The sequence below is a fragment of the Antechinus flavipes genome, chromosome 1 (assembly GCF_016432865.1).
Source record: "Antechinus flavipes isolate AdamAnt ecotype Samford, QLD, Australia chromosome 1, AdamAnt_v2, whole genome shotgun sequence".
Lineage (NCBI taxonomy): Eukaryota > Metazoa > Chordata > Mammalia > Dasyuromorphia > Dasyuridae > Antechinus > Antechinus flavipes.
In genome coordinates, this window is record NC_067398.1 from 269746891 (window position 1) to 269763675 (window position 16785).

At 33.0% G+C, this 16785-nt stretch overlaps 1 protein-coding gene across 5 annotated transcripts in view; it reads right to left on the reverse strand.

Moving 5' to 3' along the window:
- PTBP3 (polypyrimidine tract binding protein 3) overlaps nt 1-16785 on the reverse strand; it is a 244874-nt gene that overhangs the window by 25477 nt on the left and 202612 nt on the right. For all 5 annotated transcript variants that reach the window (XM_051961216.1, XM_051961222.1, XM_051961230.1 and 2 more), the window contains 5 exons: nt 11099-11268; nt 9677-9823; nt 6184-6348; nt 2251-2361; nt 8-182 (listed from right to left, as the gene is read on the reverse strand). In XM_051961216.1, the coding sequence (XP_051817176.1) occupies nt 8-182; nt 2251-2361; nt 6184-6348; nt 9677-9823; nt 11099-11268 (768 nt within the window). The remainder of the gene's footprint in view (nt 1-7; nt 183-2250; nt 2362-6183; nt 6349-9676; nt 9824-11098; nt 11269-16785) is intronic.

Sequence of the window (16785 nt, forward strand, 5' to 3'; positions counted from 1 at the left end):
TACTTACCAAAAGCAGCAGCCATAGTAGGATCAATGGATGGCTGGCCATCACCAGAAGGAAGGTCAAGGCGAGTGAAATCTCTGCTTTTGTCATTATTATACTTCACATTAAGGCTGGTTAACTTGGAGAAGTCAATTCGCAGAGTGCAGCATGCATTATAGATATTCTGGCCATCCAGAGCCTAAAGGATTTGAAGAAAAGGTACCAATATGAGGTATTACAAAATTAACATGTCAACCTGTTTGTTTGTTTGTTTTGATGTGGACTTGCTGTATGCTACCACTCAACTACTGTGAGGCTCAATTTCTTCATCTATAAATCACTCCCTCCATTCCTCTCCCCAAAATATTACAAGTCCTTGCCTTTCTTGAAAGGAAGTGTTACATACTATACAGAGCTCCAGATCTAGTGTGACAAATTTTGTGTTCAAAACCTATTCTGAGATAAAAACACTTTCATCCTTAATTTCAATGATGCTCGTTAAATAAAGTTCAAATTATATTATTCTGCCACAGAATCTTCTTGTCTCAAAGAATCTTTAAAATATTTTGGATAATGGGGGAATCTTAGAATGCGAGAAAAGGCTACTTTTTTTCTCCTTCTAATTTTCTGTAGCTTAAATATCCTTTCAAATACAGCTACATACCCTTGATTTAGCTATTAACAAGAAGACATCCTAAAGGAAGGTTAATAGGATTCAGAGCTAGAAGATTCAGAGAAAAAAATACAATTACATGATGTAAAAGATAGGGTAGTAGGCCTGGAGTTTGAAGATTCAAGTTCAAATCTGGTTCAGATTTGTCAGAGTGTTAAGACATGTATTAGCAGTATAACTGGGAAAGTCATTTAATTTCTTATCTACCTCAGTTTCTTTCTTTCTTTCTTTCTTTTTTTGCTGAGGCAATTGAGGGTAAGTGGCATGCCCAGAATCACACAGCTAGGAAGTATTAAGTGCCTGAGACCACATCTGAATTCAGGTCCTCCTGACTTCAGGGATGGTGCTCTATCCACTGCACCACCTAGCTGCCCCACTACCTCAATTTCTTTAGCTGAAAAATGAGGATAATAGCAGCACCTACTTCCCAGGGTTGTTGTAAGGAACAAATAAGATAATATTTTTCAAGTGCTTACACATAATAGGAGCTTAATAAATGCTTGTTTCCTTCTTTCCTTTCTTAGAATTTAATCTAAACCCTTCATTTTACTGAAACAGAAATAGATCCAACAACTTGGGAAAAGATCATTAAATATTAAATAGCAGAGCTGGGTTTCAGATGCAAACTTTCTTATTTTAAACACACATTCTTTCAATTATGTAATATATAAGGTGATTACATAGTAAGACCTTTTTGGAAGGATGTTATGTTGTATTAAAATACAAATCATTAATGTTGCTGAATTTTTAATCTGTGATATACTTGTAACTTAGTATGTAATACCAGGGCTGAATATGAACATTTCTATAATAATTCAGGAAACATCCTGAAATAAAACTATTTTGAAAATATATTAAGATTAAAGAAGGCATACTACCCACTAAGCATATCTCATAAGGATAAATGAATGTTTTAAAAAATTGTACAGCATATCAGATATCGGATGTAAAACAATGCAAACTTTAATATACATAGATGAATACCTAAAACTACCTTATTTAAAATCCTCTTATTCTTTAGTTTATATAAAACTCATCTAGAACAAAATCAAATGCAAGTTATCTTCTCAATGTACTAGAATAGTGCTTTTTTAGCAGCAATTCAACAACCTTTAAACATTAACTATACATAAGGGTAGAAAGCAATTCAACAACCTTTAAACATTAACTATACATAAGGGTAGAAAGATATATATATATATATATAAAATAGATATATTTCAAACTTTCCCCCCAAATTTTTGATATACTTCAAATTATATTAATATATTTCTAAAAATGTGTCAAAAAAACAAAAATAGAGGAGAAAAAAATCAAGAAATTTCTAGCAAGAACTAAAATATTTGGTTAGACATAAAAATTTGCTTAAATATTTTTATTTATAATAAAAATGTCAAAATATATGTCAAAATATCAATTTTTGATTGAAAATGTCAAAAATAACAATTTTAGTCAAATCAAATGAGCCATGAAATGGCAAATTTCATATTCTGAAGACACTAAATAATTCGGACATTAGTAATAAAAATGGAAACAATAAAGTGACCTTTTGTTTAACATCTTATTCATTTTAAAGAACTTTGGTCATGATTACCATTTTGGCATAATGTGCATTCAGTGGGTCAGCATACTGAAGCAAGGCCTGAAATTGATTGTTCTTTGTAAAGGTGATAATCCTCAAGACTGTTCCAAACTTGGAAAAAATCTGAAAGAAAAATTATAAATCTGGATAAAGTATAGGAAAAAAATAAACATTGCGACTTATAGACATCTCTTTACTTAAAAATATGATGTTAATTACAAATTTTCCTATTTTAAAACTACTACTAAGTTTCCTCCAGTAACAACTTTGGCCAAAGGTACATTAAACCCATACTCAAGGTGACAAGAAATGTTTAAAGCTCTTATGTAAAGAAAATTGGTGATTACAGAGTACACAAGACTAAATTATAGGTTGACTATAAGACATTATGGCAAAGGAAAATGTGGGAGAGGGCATTTTATGATTTAGCTGCTATGATTTTCTTTTTTTCTCAGATTGTTCCTAAAAGAGAAACAAGAAAGGGGATGGCTTGATGTTCATTTCAACATTACCAAAGACATACTATGTACCTACAATGTGCATACTATGAGACCAAAAAATGCCCAAAATGTGTGCATTTGAAGAGAGATAAATGAGATTATAATTAGAGAAACTGGCAAAGGATCAGTACATCAATGAAAGTGGGATCTAACCCGAAACTATGATAGATTCAGTGGTAGAAGAGTAACATAAAAACAATAAACAAATGACTGGATAAGGGTGGAACAATGTGCAGGAAGGGACAGAAATAGGGGAAAAGGGATGAGTTAAGAGTTACTTCCAAGTTTCTAAGCAAATTCACTGGAAAAACAGAGATACCAGTAGTAACATAAATTAACAATGAGACAAAGGCATGGGTGTTTTGTTTTTGTTTTTGTTTGTTGGAGGTAGGAGTGGAGAATATTATTTGACTGGACTATGGCTGAGTTTAGGACATGGATGATAGCTTGGTGAAGATATCCTACAAGCCATTGACATTATGGAGCTGAAGCTCTGGATCAGAGTTACAGATCTCTAGTAGGAGATAACTGGAGTGAATGAGATGATCCATAAAGAGTGTGGATAAGGAGAAAATCAAAGGGCCCAAAACAGGATATTGGAGGATATAACTACATTTAAGGAGAAGATGAGGAATCAACATATAGGGAAAAGCACCATAAAGTATCAGGAGTCAACAGCATCAAAAACCAAAAAACACTATAAAAGCTAAGTACAATAAGATGCAAACATAAGAATGTCATTTGTGGAATTATCAACAAGTGGATCAATGGAAAAGAACCGTAAGAACTGGTGGCAGACAAGGTTAGACTAAACAGGACTGAAGAATGAATACTGGTAGAATTTAAAAGTGAACAGAAAGAAACAAAGTGATAGTTATGGGAAAACAGCAGAGTCAAAGGAAAGTTTGGGATTTTGTTTAGGGAACGCTTGAAGATATTTGCTAGGAGAAAAAGAGTACATCAAAACAAGAGATAGGAGTTTTGAGGTGGGAAAGAAGAAGGAAGGAAAGATGCATGATTGGTAAAATCAGATTATCTAAAAGACTGAATCAGAGAACCATAGTAAAGTGAAAATGAGTGGGATAGATTTAGGCAACAGTAACATCTGACTGCTTTATTAACCTATGTGACATGTCACTTTCAGCTCAGTACCCTCAACTGTAAAATGAAAGATTTGGACTAATGATCATCCAGTCAATTTTTAATAGGAATGGAGAGTTTCTATGTATGGGGGCAGGAAGAAAAAGAGTGGGCCCATATTAGGAAGGAATTCTTTGATACTAGGACTAAACTCTATATAAAAAGGAAACAATTATGAGTTTCCAAACAGATGAATATATGAATAAAAAAGTTGAAAGACAACCTAAAGGTTATATGAAGGGGAGGGGGGAGGGGGGAGAAGAGGAGTGAAAACAAGGAAAACAGGAGGCTGTCAAAATAATCTATATATAAGATCATAGCCTAAATTATGAGAATGACAGCAGAAATCAAAAGAAGTTCCTGAAAGATTCTTATATTAATAGCAAAAGTCACTGATATCTGATAATTAAGTATGAATGTATGTATGTATGTATGTATGTCAAACAGTAGCCTTAATGGTGAGATTTGAGGAAATCATAGCAGCTGGGTAAGGCAGGGTTTCTCAATTCTCATTAATTATTATTAATTCAGTGAGTATCACACTAATGGAAGCTTCAGGCATAATTCTTATGGTATATTTTATAACATACTGCAGCTTATCTGAAATCATCCAAATGAATTTACTGTAAGAATTTTTCCTTTTCAATTCAGGTTTTTACTTGTACCAATTGTACCAACAAACTTTTTGCCAGTATATTATTTTTGCCAGTATATAAATTTATGTACTCATAAAACCCAAGTATCTCTTATAATAATTGTTTTTCAGATAAAAAGTGGATAAATCACACATTAAACACATATAAAGGATTAAAGATTAAGAGTGGGCTATTTTATTTTACATACAACTTGGCAAACATTGCTAAGAAAAAAGGTTACTGGCATTTACTTATAAAGGACTTATGAGATTAAAATATTTCTAACAATAAGCACCTTGGTAACAACTTGTTTGTAAAAATTTTGTAAAGTTTTTTATAAAGGAAAAATCGCACATACTTTTATATATTATTAATATTATTGCCTTTTTAAAATATTAAATGCCACCATAATTACTTTCAGATACCATTTAACCTGATATGGAAAGATAAATGGTTTGGTCTCTCGTAAGCATAATGCTATGTCTAAAATAGCCAAATGAAAAATTAGCATAGATATTGCTGATTCATGAGAGCTGAAGCAAAGATTGGAGGGGTAGAAGCATTTGTAAGTTACATTTTTTCAATGCTCCAAAAAACAAAAAAATTCTAGTTTGGACACAACTTAGAACTCTATATATGGCACATACATATATAAACTGTGTGCATGTGTGTGTGTTTAAGTATGTGGGTATACGTGTGTGTGTGTGTGTGTGTGTGTGTGTGTGTGTGTATATATATATACGTACACACACACACACATATATCCCAATCAAAACTAAACAACTTTGTAAAAAAATAGCAAGTATAAAAATAAGTTCAGATCGATATATATGTAAAAAAAAAAAAAAAAAAAATAGTGAAATCTGCTTTTGAAACCATGTTTCCCTAAAAAGTAATAATATGTACAGGCATTCTTTGAAAATAGTTTATGATTAGATATTGTTTAACTAACAGTGTTTTTATTAGGAACTAGAAATAACATTTTACAATTGAAGCAACATCTGATAAAATGTAGTTAACTGCCAACTAGAAAGAAGCCTTAATTCATTAGATGAAATAAAATGTTGATGTTGCTACTCAAAATATTCAGTATGCATTTAACACAGGTAACCAATTAAATAATTTCCCTCAAAATTGCCTGAACTTTGCAATTACTTGGAAAAATAGATAATTAATAACAAGAATGAAACCTGATAAATTATAATATACTAAAATAGATGTGACCCCATCAATATAGATACTAAGCTCCAGAGATGAAAATCACCATCTATCCTCTGTACAAACTGTGCGAGGCTTTTTCCTCTTCTACTAGTAGCTTCTTTTGACATAATTACTCTACATATGCAAGATGTAGATTTCAATAATTATCCCACACTTTCAACATGTGACCAGTAGTTCATCTTTTTCAATTGGGACAGTTTCTTGAGGATTTCTTGAATTTAAGAATAATTCATTGATCTCAAAACTGTGTCCAATTTATGTATTTTCTTTGTTTAGCTGAACTTTTTGCTAAATGAAGAGTTCTGCTGAGGTATCATTTTGAAGAAATAGTATCTCTTAAAAGAGGGGAGAAAAACACTTTTTAAAAAAACAAAATGTGGCAGATAATAACTGAAACAAGTAGCAAAATCAGATTTGTGTACTATTCCCCCTTTCTTATTTCTCCTTACCTGATAGAGTACTTCAAGAGAAACAGGGTAAAAGAGGTTTTCCACAATTATTCGAAGAACAGGGCTTTGCCCTGGAAGAACTCCACCTTCATTGCCTGGGGCTGCAGGGAGGGCCAGACTTCCAGACTGGACAGCATTCACGGCTTGCAATGCAGCTTGAGCTCTCTATCAAACAATCCAAAATGAGAATTTCTTTTAAAAATTCAGTGATTAGATATATAAATACACAAGTAAAGCAGAAACTATTATAAAGCAGTTTATATACTAGATACTTTGGGGGTTAGGGGAGCAAGGTAAGTTAGGTCCACCCAAATTCTGGTTAAAATCCAAAAGATTATTCAACTTAAGAGAAAAATCATTTAATTTCTTTTTGATAATAGATGAGAAAGTAGTCCAAGGGGACAATTTCCCTACCTTGGAATTATTTTTATTTTACTTTAACTGAAAGAATGAATAGATACCATTAGATAGTAGCCTTTAAAAAAATAATCTCCCAATCCTAATTGTTTACTACCATCTAAACCTTAACATCATCCAATGTGCCAAATAGTAAAATTTACTAACAAATCAAATAATGTTTGTTTCTAAGCAAAATAAGTAACAAGATACTAAATATAACATATACTTATTCCTCTGTTCTCTCAACCTCATATTTAAAAACATGTAATTTAAAAACATAAAATCTCTTCTTGCTTCAAAATCTTTATACTGAGACTCATTTTCTCTAAAGGTAAAATGAGAGTCTAGAAAAAGATAATACTTCTTATTTATCTCACAGAAATAATCTAAAAATATTAATCAGAACACCAAAATGGTCTTAAAATTAAAGATTCCATTATAAATTAGAGGTAAAATACAACATCAATTAATCAGACCCCAATTAAGTCATTTCATTATCTTTCATTACCATTTCATTACACATCATTTTTAAAAGAAGGCTAGAAATGAGAATTTCTTTAAAACAAATCCTTGATAACTTCCTGAGTATATCTGAGGTAAATCTAATGACTTGGAAAATCACCATGATATCAGTGGTGGGGAAGAGAAAGGCAATGGAAGGGAAAATGAGGCTACAGAAAAGGTAGCATGACGTCTAAGTCTAAACCAGATTATTCTGGAGAGGACAACAGATAGTTATGAGTTAGAAACACCAATCTTTTCTTTAAAATAATTCAGATAATCAATAAGCATTAATTAAGCATCAACTATGTCAGACATAGTCCTAAGCATTCGGGATACAAAGAGAAGCAAATGATAGTCCTTGCCCTTAAGAAGCTCAAAATCTATTTTTCCCTCCCTGAAGCAATTGGGGTTAAGGGACTTCTCCAGGGTCTCACAGCTAGGAAGTGTTAAGTGTTATTTAGGCCAGATTTAGGCCACATTTGAACTCAGGTCCTCAACTTCAGGGCTGGTGCTCTATCCACTCTGCCACCTAGCTGCCCATAATTATCTATTCTTTTCATTGAATATCACAAACTATTTATCCTCAATTCCATCTCAGCATTCCATGTACAATATAAAAAAAAGTAGAAAAGGCACTTAAGAAGTTGTAATCAAGAATCAATTAAAAAATAAGAGGACTTGAACTACATGGCGAAGAAATCTACACAATTTTAAAGGCATTTAGTGCTTTTTCAAGACCTCAGAGTTAAAAATGGTCCCTTCAAAAATGACAACAGTAGGGCAGCTAGATGGTGCGGTTTGATAGAGCACCAGTCCTGAAGTTAGGAGGACCTGAGTTCAAATTTGACCTCAGACATGTAACACTTCCTAACTGTGTGTCCCTGGGCAAGTCATTTAACCCCAATTGCCTCAGGGGGAAAAAAAGACAATGGCAACTGACCTCTTTACAACACTTTTATATTTTCAAAGTATAATTCTCATGACAACCTTATAAAATAAGAGGGTATTATCACTTCCATTTTAAAAAATGAGAAAATGGAGGCCAAGAGAATGGCCCATGGTCACAATCACAGATAGAAATCAAATTCTTATTTCTTTCTCCCTATCTCTCTCTCTCCCCTTTTTTTTGCTGAAGTATTCTGGATTAAATGATTTATTCATGGTTATACAGCTAGTAAGTGCCAAGGGTCTAACACCTGGTTCGAACTCAAATATTCCTGACTCCAGGGCTAGTGTACTGTACCACCCCAGCTACTCCAACTCTTCTCCTGACTTTTAAAATCAGCATTCTATTTATAACACCACAATGCCTCTCAAAAACAGATTTTAAATGGCATGAACTTGAGCTTAAACAAATGCTTATTGAGTAAATAAAATCCAAAACAAAACACAAGATTTAAAATAACCCACAATACTTTGTTATATTTTAAAAAAACAAAAAAACTCTTGAGGCAGCTAGGTGGCCCAGTGGATAGAGTACAAGCCCTGAAGTCAAGAGGACCTGAGTTCAAGTCTAGCCTCATACACTTAACACTTCCCAGTTGTGTGACCCTGGGCAAGCATTTAACCCCAACTGCCCAAGCAAAAAATAAATCAATGTGTGTGTGTCTATAAATATTCTACTATATTACATAAAGCACCCTATCTTTCTCATTTTTTTGCGATATACTTTTAAATTTCCTTGTGACAAATGAATATTCCTCCCTTTATGACTAATTGTTCTGGCATTATAAAGAAATTTCCATCAATCCAAAAATTCACAGAACATTTTTCCTAAAATGGTAGATAACTAATAAATCTTTTAAGAAAAAAAATCAGGTTATATCCATTAGAAATTTACTGTCCTTCTTAAAAGGGTTTCTGTTCAACACATAGGAGATTCAATTCTAGCCTTATTGACATAATATATTTTACATATATAATTATATTTTGTATTATATCAGTACCACAGAAGGGGTTAAATGTTTCTGTAGATATAAAAATGGACTGGAAAAAGATTCTTCACAAACATCTTTCAAGAGTTCTCACTTCAACAGCCTAAATTACAAAACTTAACTGCTAATCTAAGAAAGTTTCCAATGTCACAGAGCTGAATCATGTAAAATATATACCAGAGAACCATTCTCCAAACATTCCATGTTCAGATTATTACAAATTATCTGCCATCTTCTAAATTATGGCTTTCCTTAGCCTCACAGGAGACCTAGGGTTTTATGACTTTCCAGAATAAAATGATAATCATTCTCATCTCTGGGCAAATAGCTAATATTTATTGCAGATGTCTCATTTTATCTTCACAACAAGCTTGAAAAGTAGGTGAAGTTAACTAATAACACTTTTGCTTCAAAGATGAGAAAGTTGCCCATTATTAACATGAGGCAAGACTTATGTCTTAAGGCATACACAATAATTCAACTATGTTTCTAAAAAAAATTATTTCCTCAAATCTAAACATTAATTCTAATAGAAAGACATATGCAAGTTTCCCACTTTTCAAAGCCAATTAATATCCACATATATATTTTTTTTAATTAAATTAATCCCACATGCCCTGATTAATTTTTTTGAAGTGAAAGTATTAAATACTCACAGCTTGATTAGGTAGATTGTCAGTCTTAAGTTCTCTGTGATTAGAATACTGAATATAAACAGGTTGACTTCGGAGGTGAGGAGTAACTGGAGTGTAATAGTTCACCATAGTAACAGCAGCTTCCTCAGAAGCCATTTCTAAGAATGCCTACAATCAACACAAAATAAATTTAAAAGTTTGCAATACATTTATAAATTATAATTATTTCATTCTCTTTATTAAAGTTCCCAGGATACAGGAGATCTTAAAACCAACTAGATTTATGATTTGGAAATGATTCTTTAAAAAAAAGTTCACAATAACTTCAGAATTCAGTATTTAAATGTATAGTAAAAATTATATTGCCCTGTCAATAAAAAGTTATTTTAAAAAAAAGAAAGAAAATTATATTGCCTAGCAATTTACTAATTAGAAATCAACTGAGATATATTTCGTGCCATATACATAAAGAACCAGAGAATGGAACTGCACATGACTGGAATCTGCTTGTTGCCAAGTTGATAAAGTAATATCATTTCCTAGTCTTATTATTTATTTGGTTTTGGAGGATGAGAGAAGTTAAAATACCTTCATTATAAGGCTCTTGCAAAAATGGCGATTGAAATATATAAATTACTGACCTTACTTTTACTAAAAGGCCCTTGTGAAACTAGTAAACCTGTCTTCAAGTTGGAGAGAGCTTCTGGCATGAGCCTCCTTGTGTCCTGGAATTCCTGCCAGGAAGGGGGCAAAGACCAGAAGTAATAGAGGTAGAAATGTTGGTGGGAATTGGTATATATTGAATATCCATCACTCTCTGGCACCTTTCAATCCCATCTTTTCCCTCCTTCCCCAAATAATAGTTGGAAATCCCTGAAATAATTAGCTATGTAAATAACAATAAATCATAGCAGAATACTTTCCTCAACAGAGCTACTCTAATCAAATTAAAATTCTTAATCTTTTTTTTTTTTAGTGAATAAATACTAATGTCAAGCAGTAAGTGAATTAGGTGCTAAAAAGGAACAACTAGAGTGGAGGCTGTTTAACTCAATATAACTCTAGGGATAAGATCAGAACACATAAAAGTACTTTAGGAACTTCTCCTTCCTTCTACCTTCTCAAATCCTTCCCATTTAAAGACTAGCTACACAAAGTATCAATAATATAAATTATTTTATTTGTTTGTATTCATATTTTGGACATCAATCAATTCCTTCATTTACTAAATCAGATACCAATTATTTCGCTTCTTTTCCTATGAGGGAATTAAAAGAAATACTAGATTTAAATTTTAAATTTATACACTATGTGGTTTTACATTTTATAAGGAAAGTATACATCAAAGTCTTCAAATAGTAATGGCAAGAACCACCAAAATAAATATGTTCTATAAAAATGTCAACATAAAGAAATTATTTTGAGCATTTAATTATTGCATACCTGGCTTTTTCCTTTCAACATCAAGAGATTGGTTACTTTGCCAAATGGTAGACCTAATGATATGACTTCTGTTTCAGTAACATCATTTGGAATTTTACGAAGATGGAGAACACGAGAAGGAGAGCAGGGAGATCGATCTCCTTTAAATTTCTTGTTATCATTCCCATTAGCTAAAAGATAAAAGATTTTTAAAAAAATTATTCCTAATTCATGCTCACATTATCATACAATATTAGTCATATTGAAAGAATAACTGAAAGCAATAAAATCATGCATCTAAAATTCAAGAAACTATTAAAAACTCTCTTTTAAGTAAAACACAAGTATGTTGTGTTTTTACTAGTACTAAAAGTAAAGTTATATGAAGTCTAAATTAAAATTTGAGAGGCCCTTGAAAAACTAATTAATTAATTAGCAAGGACAATTGGGGTTAAGTGACTTGCCCAAGGTCACAGAGCTAGGAAGTATTAAGTGTCTGAGAGCAAATTTGAACTCAGGTCCTCCTGACTTCAGGCCTGGTGCTCTATCCGCTGAGCCACCTAGGTGTCCCAACCATTATTCTTACAACTTTTCATAAATACTCAATTTTGCCTTTGTCATCTCTTTCTTAAAGTAAAAAAATACACAAATGAAAAAGCATACATTTCATCATTATTCTGGAAAATAATAAGCAACAACAATTATCTTTCCACAGCTGTCTCAGACAAAAAGGATTTTTCTGAGTTTCTATCCACGTTGACTAATTTGTCAAAAATTAAAATCTCTAAAAATGAAACCATTTAAAAGAATTTATTTTTGAGACATGATTATATCATTTATTTTGTTTAATGATGAAATGAATTATCTATAGCAGTCTAAAACTTAAAATTTATACTAGTGATGAACGGAGTGACCTAAGAATAAATATTCAAATTTCTGTGCACACAGAGATAGACACATACAACATACACACACACACATACATACACACCGTTTTTTCTCTGAAAATAGCAATAACAGATACATTTCACATATTATTTGGAATCCTCCATTTTTAAAATGATCTCTGCATCTCATGCAAAATGGTATAGATTAGACTTAATAAAAAAGCAATTCCTTTTGATTTTTAAACCACATGACAACAACACTAGGTTTATATGCACACAATATGAACCAGTTATAACTACATTTCTTGTGCAAGTCTCTGCAAAGTCTTTCTAAAATCATCCTGCTGATCATTTCTTATAGAAAAATAATATTCCATTAACATTCATATACTAACTTAATTAGCAGACACTCCGATTCCAGTTCCTTTCCACTACAAAAAGGGCTACTGCAAACATTTTGACAACAATATTTTTAAAAAAATTTTCAGTGATACTAACATTTCTATTCTATCAGTGAGCTGAGAAATGAGATATAATAATCTTGTTTGTATTATTATAGTAATCTCCTAAATAATCTCTGTCTCACATTTTTCCCCTCTCCCTTTTTCACACATCAAATAAATTTATTTTCCCAAAAGCACAGGCTTGACCAATGGTTCTTGCTTATTAGCTATCTGACCTTTAAAGTCTTTCACAATTTCCACACTACCATTCTAGTCTAGTACATATTACTTCCTTTCATAGCAGCATTAATTAAGCATCTTCTAAATGGCAAGCAAGATCAGCTGGATCCTGAGGATACAAAGACAAAACAAATCCAAACCCTTGAAAAATAACTGGGCAAAATACAAAACTTAGCTAACCTAACATACTATAGGCATAGACTAGTAATGGGATAAAACACATATATCAATAACTATAATCTACATACATTAAATAGTAAGCATGAGAAGTGGTCAATCATGTGTTGTATAAGAGCCAAAGAGGAAAAGGATGTTATTAATTGGAGGGGTCATGAGGGTAGTACTAGAACTAGATTTTAAAGAACAAATAGGAAGTTAGCAGACAAAGTAAGATTGGAAGACAAAAGATGACAGAGAATAAAATACTCTAACTACAGTATAGCTTAATGAAAAGGAATAATATGGGATGGCACTAGAAAGGCATTAGAGTTGAAATAACCCTTATTACTCAATTCAGCGTCAAAGCTTTCTATTACTTACCAGCATTTAGCAACCTCTCCTCTGAGATTCATCCTAAAATCCAATACAGAATCTGGAACCGTTATCTATTGAGTCACAGAATAGCCTTCTCCTTTCTCAATAGTTCAGTGTCTGACTTGTCTTCCTCACCATCCAAATTCCTGCTCTCACATTTATGGACTCATGCAATAAGATGTTTCTTCAACTAATTCCTAGTTTCTCAATTTGCTCCAAACCTGTAACTGATGTCTCTACTGAACTTTAGTTAAATAAGGGGTGGCCATAGTTGTCATCTTGCCTTCCTCCACAAGTGTTCTAATTCCATGTTCAAGCACTCCAAAATTTCTTAATCTAAATATTGTCTTCTATCATTTTTTTTTCCTTTCTCTGCTTTAATGATCCTAACCTTATAATGTGTCTTCACGGTCATCTATAAGCCATCAAATCCTTACTAAATGTCAGGCCCTTGCCAACTCTTTACTCTTAAGCTTTCCACACATACCACTCTAGATCTCTTAAAAACTAATTTAACCACATGTTTCTCCTCTCCTCTTAAATCTCTTACTCCCTTATTTTATCACCAATTCCATCTTGCCAAAACCAAATTCTCAATGGTTCTCTTGATGCACATTGGTTGAGCGTACTAATTTGATACTAAATAAAACCACATAGACTATGTCACAATTATAAATTTATTTGTTCTTAAATTCAACTAGGCCCTCATTTTCCTTTTAAGGATTCAGTATATTTATCCCTCTGTGTAACTGGTCTGCACAGAAATATGTACATATTGTTTTCACTAGAATGTAAACTCTTAAAGGGCAGGTGCTATTTTCTCACAAGTTTTTAGTCTGCAGCCACTGACAAAACAGTCTATTAACAAATGTCTGTTAACTAAGCAGGAATACTAGAGAGTGAAACATCAGAATGACTCAATTTTTAAACTTGGGTGATCAGAAAAAATGAGAAATAAATTCAGGGATCAAGAAAATAAGTTCTGCTTTGTATATATTGCATTTGACATGTCCATGAAACATCCAGTTGGAAATGTCCAATAAGCAGTTAGTTATATCGAACTGGTGCTCAGAAGAGACATCTATAGCTGACCCCATTGGCATAGATATATTTCTACTGATAAGAGATGGAGACAAGACCAAAATAAAAGGGCTCAGGGATATGGTTTTGTTGCCATTTATAAAGAAAGTCTCATGTTGATTACAGATCTCACATAACCACCCCCATCTTGGGGTATTCTTGGCAAAAATATTACACTAGTTGGCCATATATTTCTCCAACTCACTTTGCAGATGAGGAAACTGAGGTAAACAACAGGATGAAGTGACTTTTGGCCAGGGTCAAAGCATCTGGAACCAGATTTGAACTCAGGAAGACAAACCTTCCTGACTACAGGACTGGCACTCTATACTCCATTTAGGTGCCCAATATAGATCTAACTTAGAAGACTACAATTTGGCACAATTGCCAAAATAATATTACAAAAAAGCAAACTTAAAAGATTATCCTATTATCTCTATGAATCCCCTTTTCCTTTGGATTCTGTGCTCAATAAGCACAGAGGAGAAAGTGAGAGGCCTGTAATTTGAAAAACCCAAGTTCAAATCTGGCCTCAGGGACTTATTAGCTGTGTGACTCTGGGCAAATCGTTTAACCTCTGTTTGCCTGAGTATAAAATAGCACCCATAATTCAGAGGGTTGTTTTGAGAATCAAATGAGACAGATATGTACAGAGTTCTTAGCACAGTGCTTGACACATAGCACATGCAGGCCCACACATATACATCCTTATTCCCTCCCTCTCCTTCAAAATAAGACAATACAAAAACAAATAAATCTCCGAGATCTCAATAATCAGAAATAGTTTTAAGCGTCTTCACTCTCATTTCAATAAGGATTTTAACATATGGGAATATTCCTGAACCTTTAAAGTTCTGCTTCACGCTACCCAATAAAATGCTTTTTAGTCAATAAGAATGGTGTTTTTGTTTTCTACATTTTTTTTTGCCAATTTTGTGTTACAAAGTGATAAGGGGCTACAGGATATAATTTGCAAAATCTCGCTGTCCTCTTTTTTATGTTCATGAAAAATTCCTACAATGCATATGTAAAATTATTCCCGATGTGATTATAACAAGGATGATTTTAAAATAAACATATGTATCTATTTTTTGTCTTAGTTATTATTAGGCACTTAAATCTCTAATTCTAAAGACATGAAATAATTTCCTTCCTTCTTCATTTGTCATGAACTTTCCTTTCCCTTTTTGATAATTTAGTCTTCCTTTCTTTAATAAATCAGATTAGCCAATTTATTTTATTTTCAAAAATCCAACTCCCATTTTTGTCAATTCAATTTTTTTAAATTTTGGTTTCCCCTAAATGATGAATGGTCCAAGGATGTGAACAGACAGTTGTTTGTTTAGGGGGGTATTTTTGCTGAAGCAATTGGGATTAAGTGCTTTGCCCAGGGTCACAAAGCTAGGAAGTATTAAGTATCTGAGACCAGATTTAAACTCAGGTCCTCCTGACTTGAGGGCTGATGTTCTATCTACTGCACTATCTGGCTGCCCCTGAATAGACAGGTTTTAGGGGGAAAAAATAGAAGCTCTGAGGCATATAAGGAAAAAAATATTATTTCAGTAGTCATTAGTGAAAAGCAAATGAAAACCAAAAAAGTTCCATAAATTATTAAACTATAACATGCATACACTTGACCCAGCAATACCACCACTAATTCTACACCCTAAAGAAAAATATTTATAGCAATTTTTTTGTGGCAACAAAGCATTAGAAATGGTGGAAGTACTCATCAGAAAGTCAATGACTGAAGAATTGTGACATATTAAGTACTATGTTGGAATACTACTGTGCTGAATGTAAAATAAAGAAAGGAACAATTTAGGGGAAACTTAGAAAGCATTTAGATGAAGTAATCTACAGGGTAATGAGCAGAACCATAAAAACAATTTACACAATTGCAATAATACTGTAAAAGAAAATATGGTCAACAATGACCAACCACTGTAAGGGGCTGAGGCTCGAGTTGATGCACTGAGGTCCCAAGCACATGAGGCTAAATAGTAATTGGACTATACTCTATTAATATATATGCTTGGAGAAAGAATGGCCCCCACTCACTCTTTGTGCAAGTCCTGAAAAGTGTTGTAAAGGAAATGTTTTTGGTGGGTGGAAGCAGGGGAGTGGAAAAGGAAGTGGAAAGAGACTGCTGGCTGGTGTCTTGACACAACTGCTCTCATTGCTATCTCAACCGTCCTTCACGTCCAATCCCCCTCTGCTAGCTGGCTTCCTGTCTGCCCATATTGCTATCGCAATCCTTCTTCACCTCTTCACTTCAATAAAGATTGAAGATTTTTCCCTTAACCTGAATTCCTGACTCCAGCTGATTTTTAAATACGTGGTCATCACATTTGGTGCCCAACGTGGGGCTGTTTTTCATTCGCTGTGGCAAAACTGTCCATTCATATCTTTTATAAGGCTCAGCTAAGTTAACGCTGGGCAAATCTTTTCATATCCTCCTTATCCAGAGGGATAGAATAGAAACAATCCTTAATATCTATGGCCCATTCTCTAGGCAATTGAG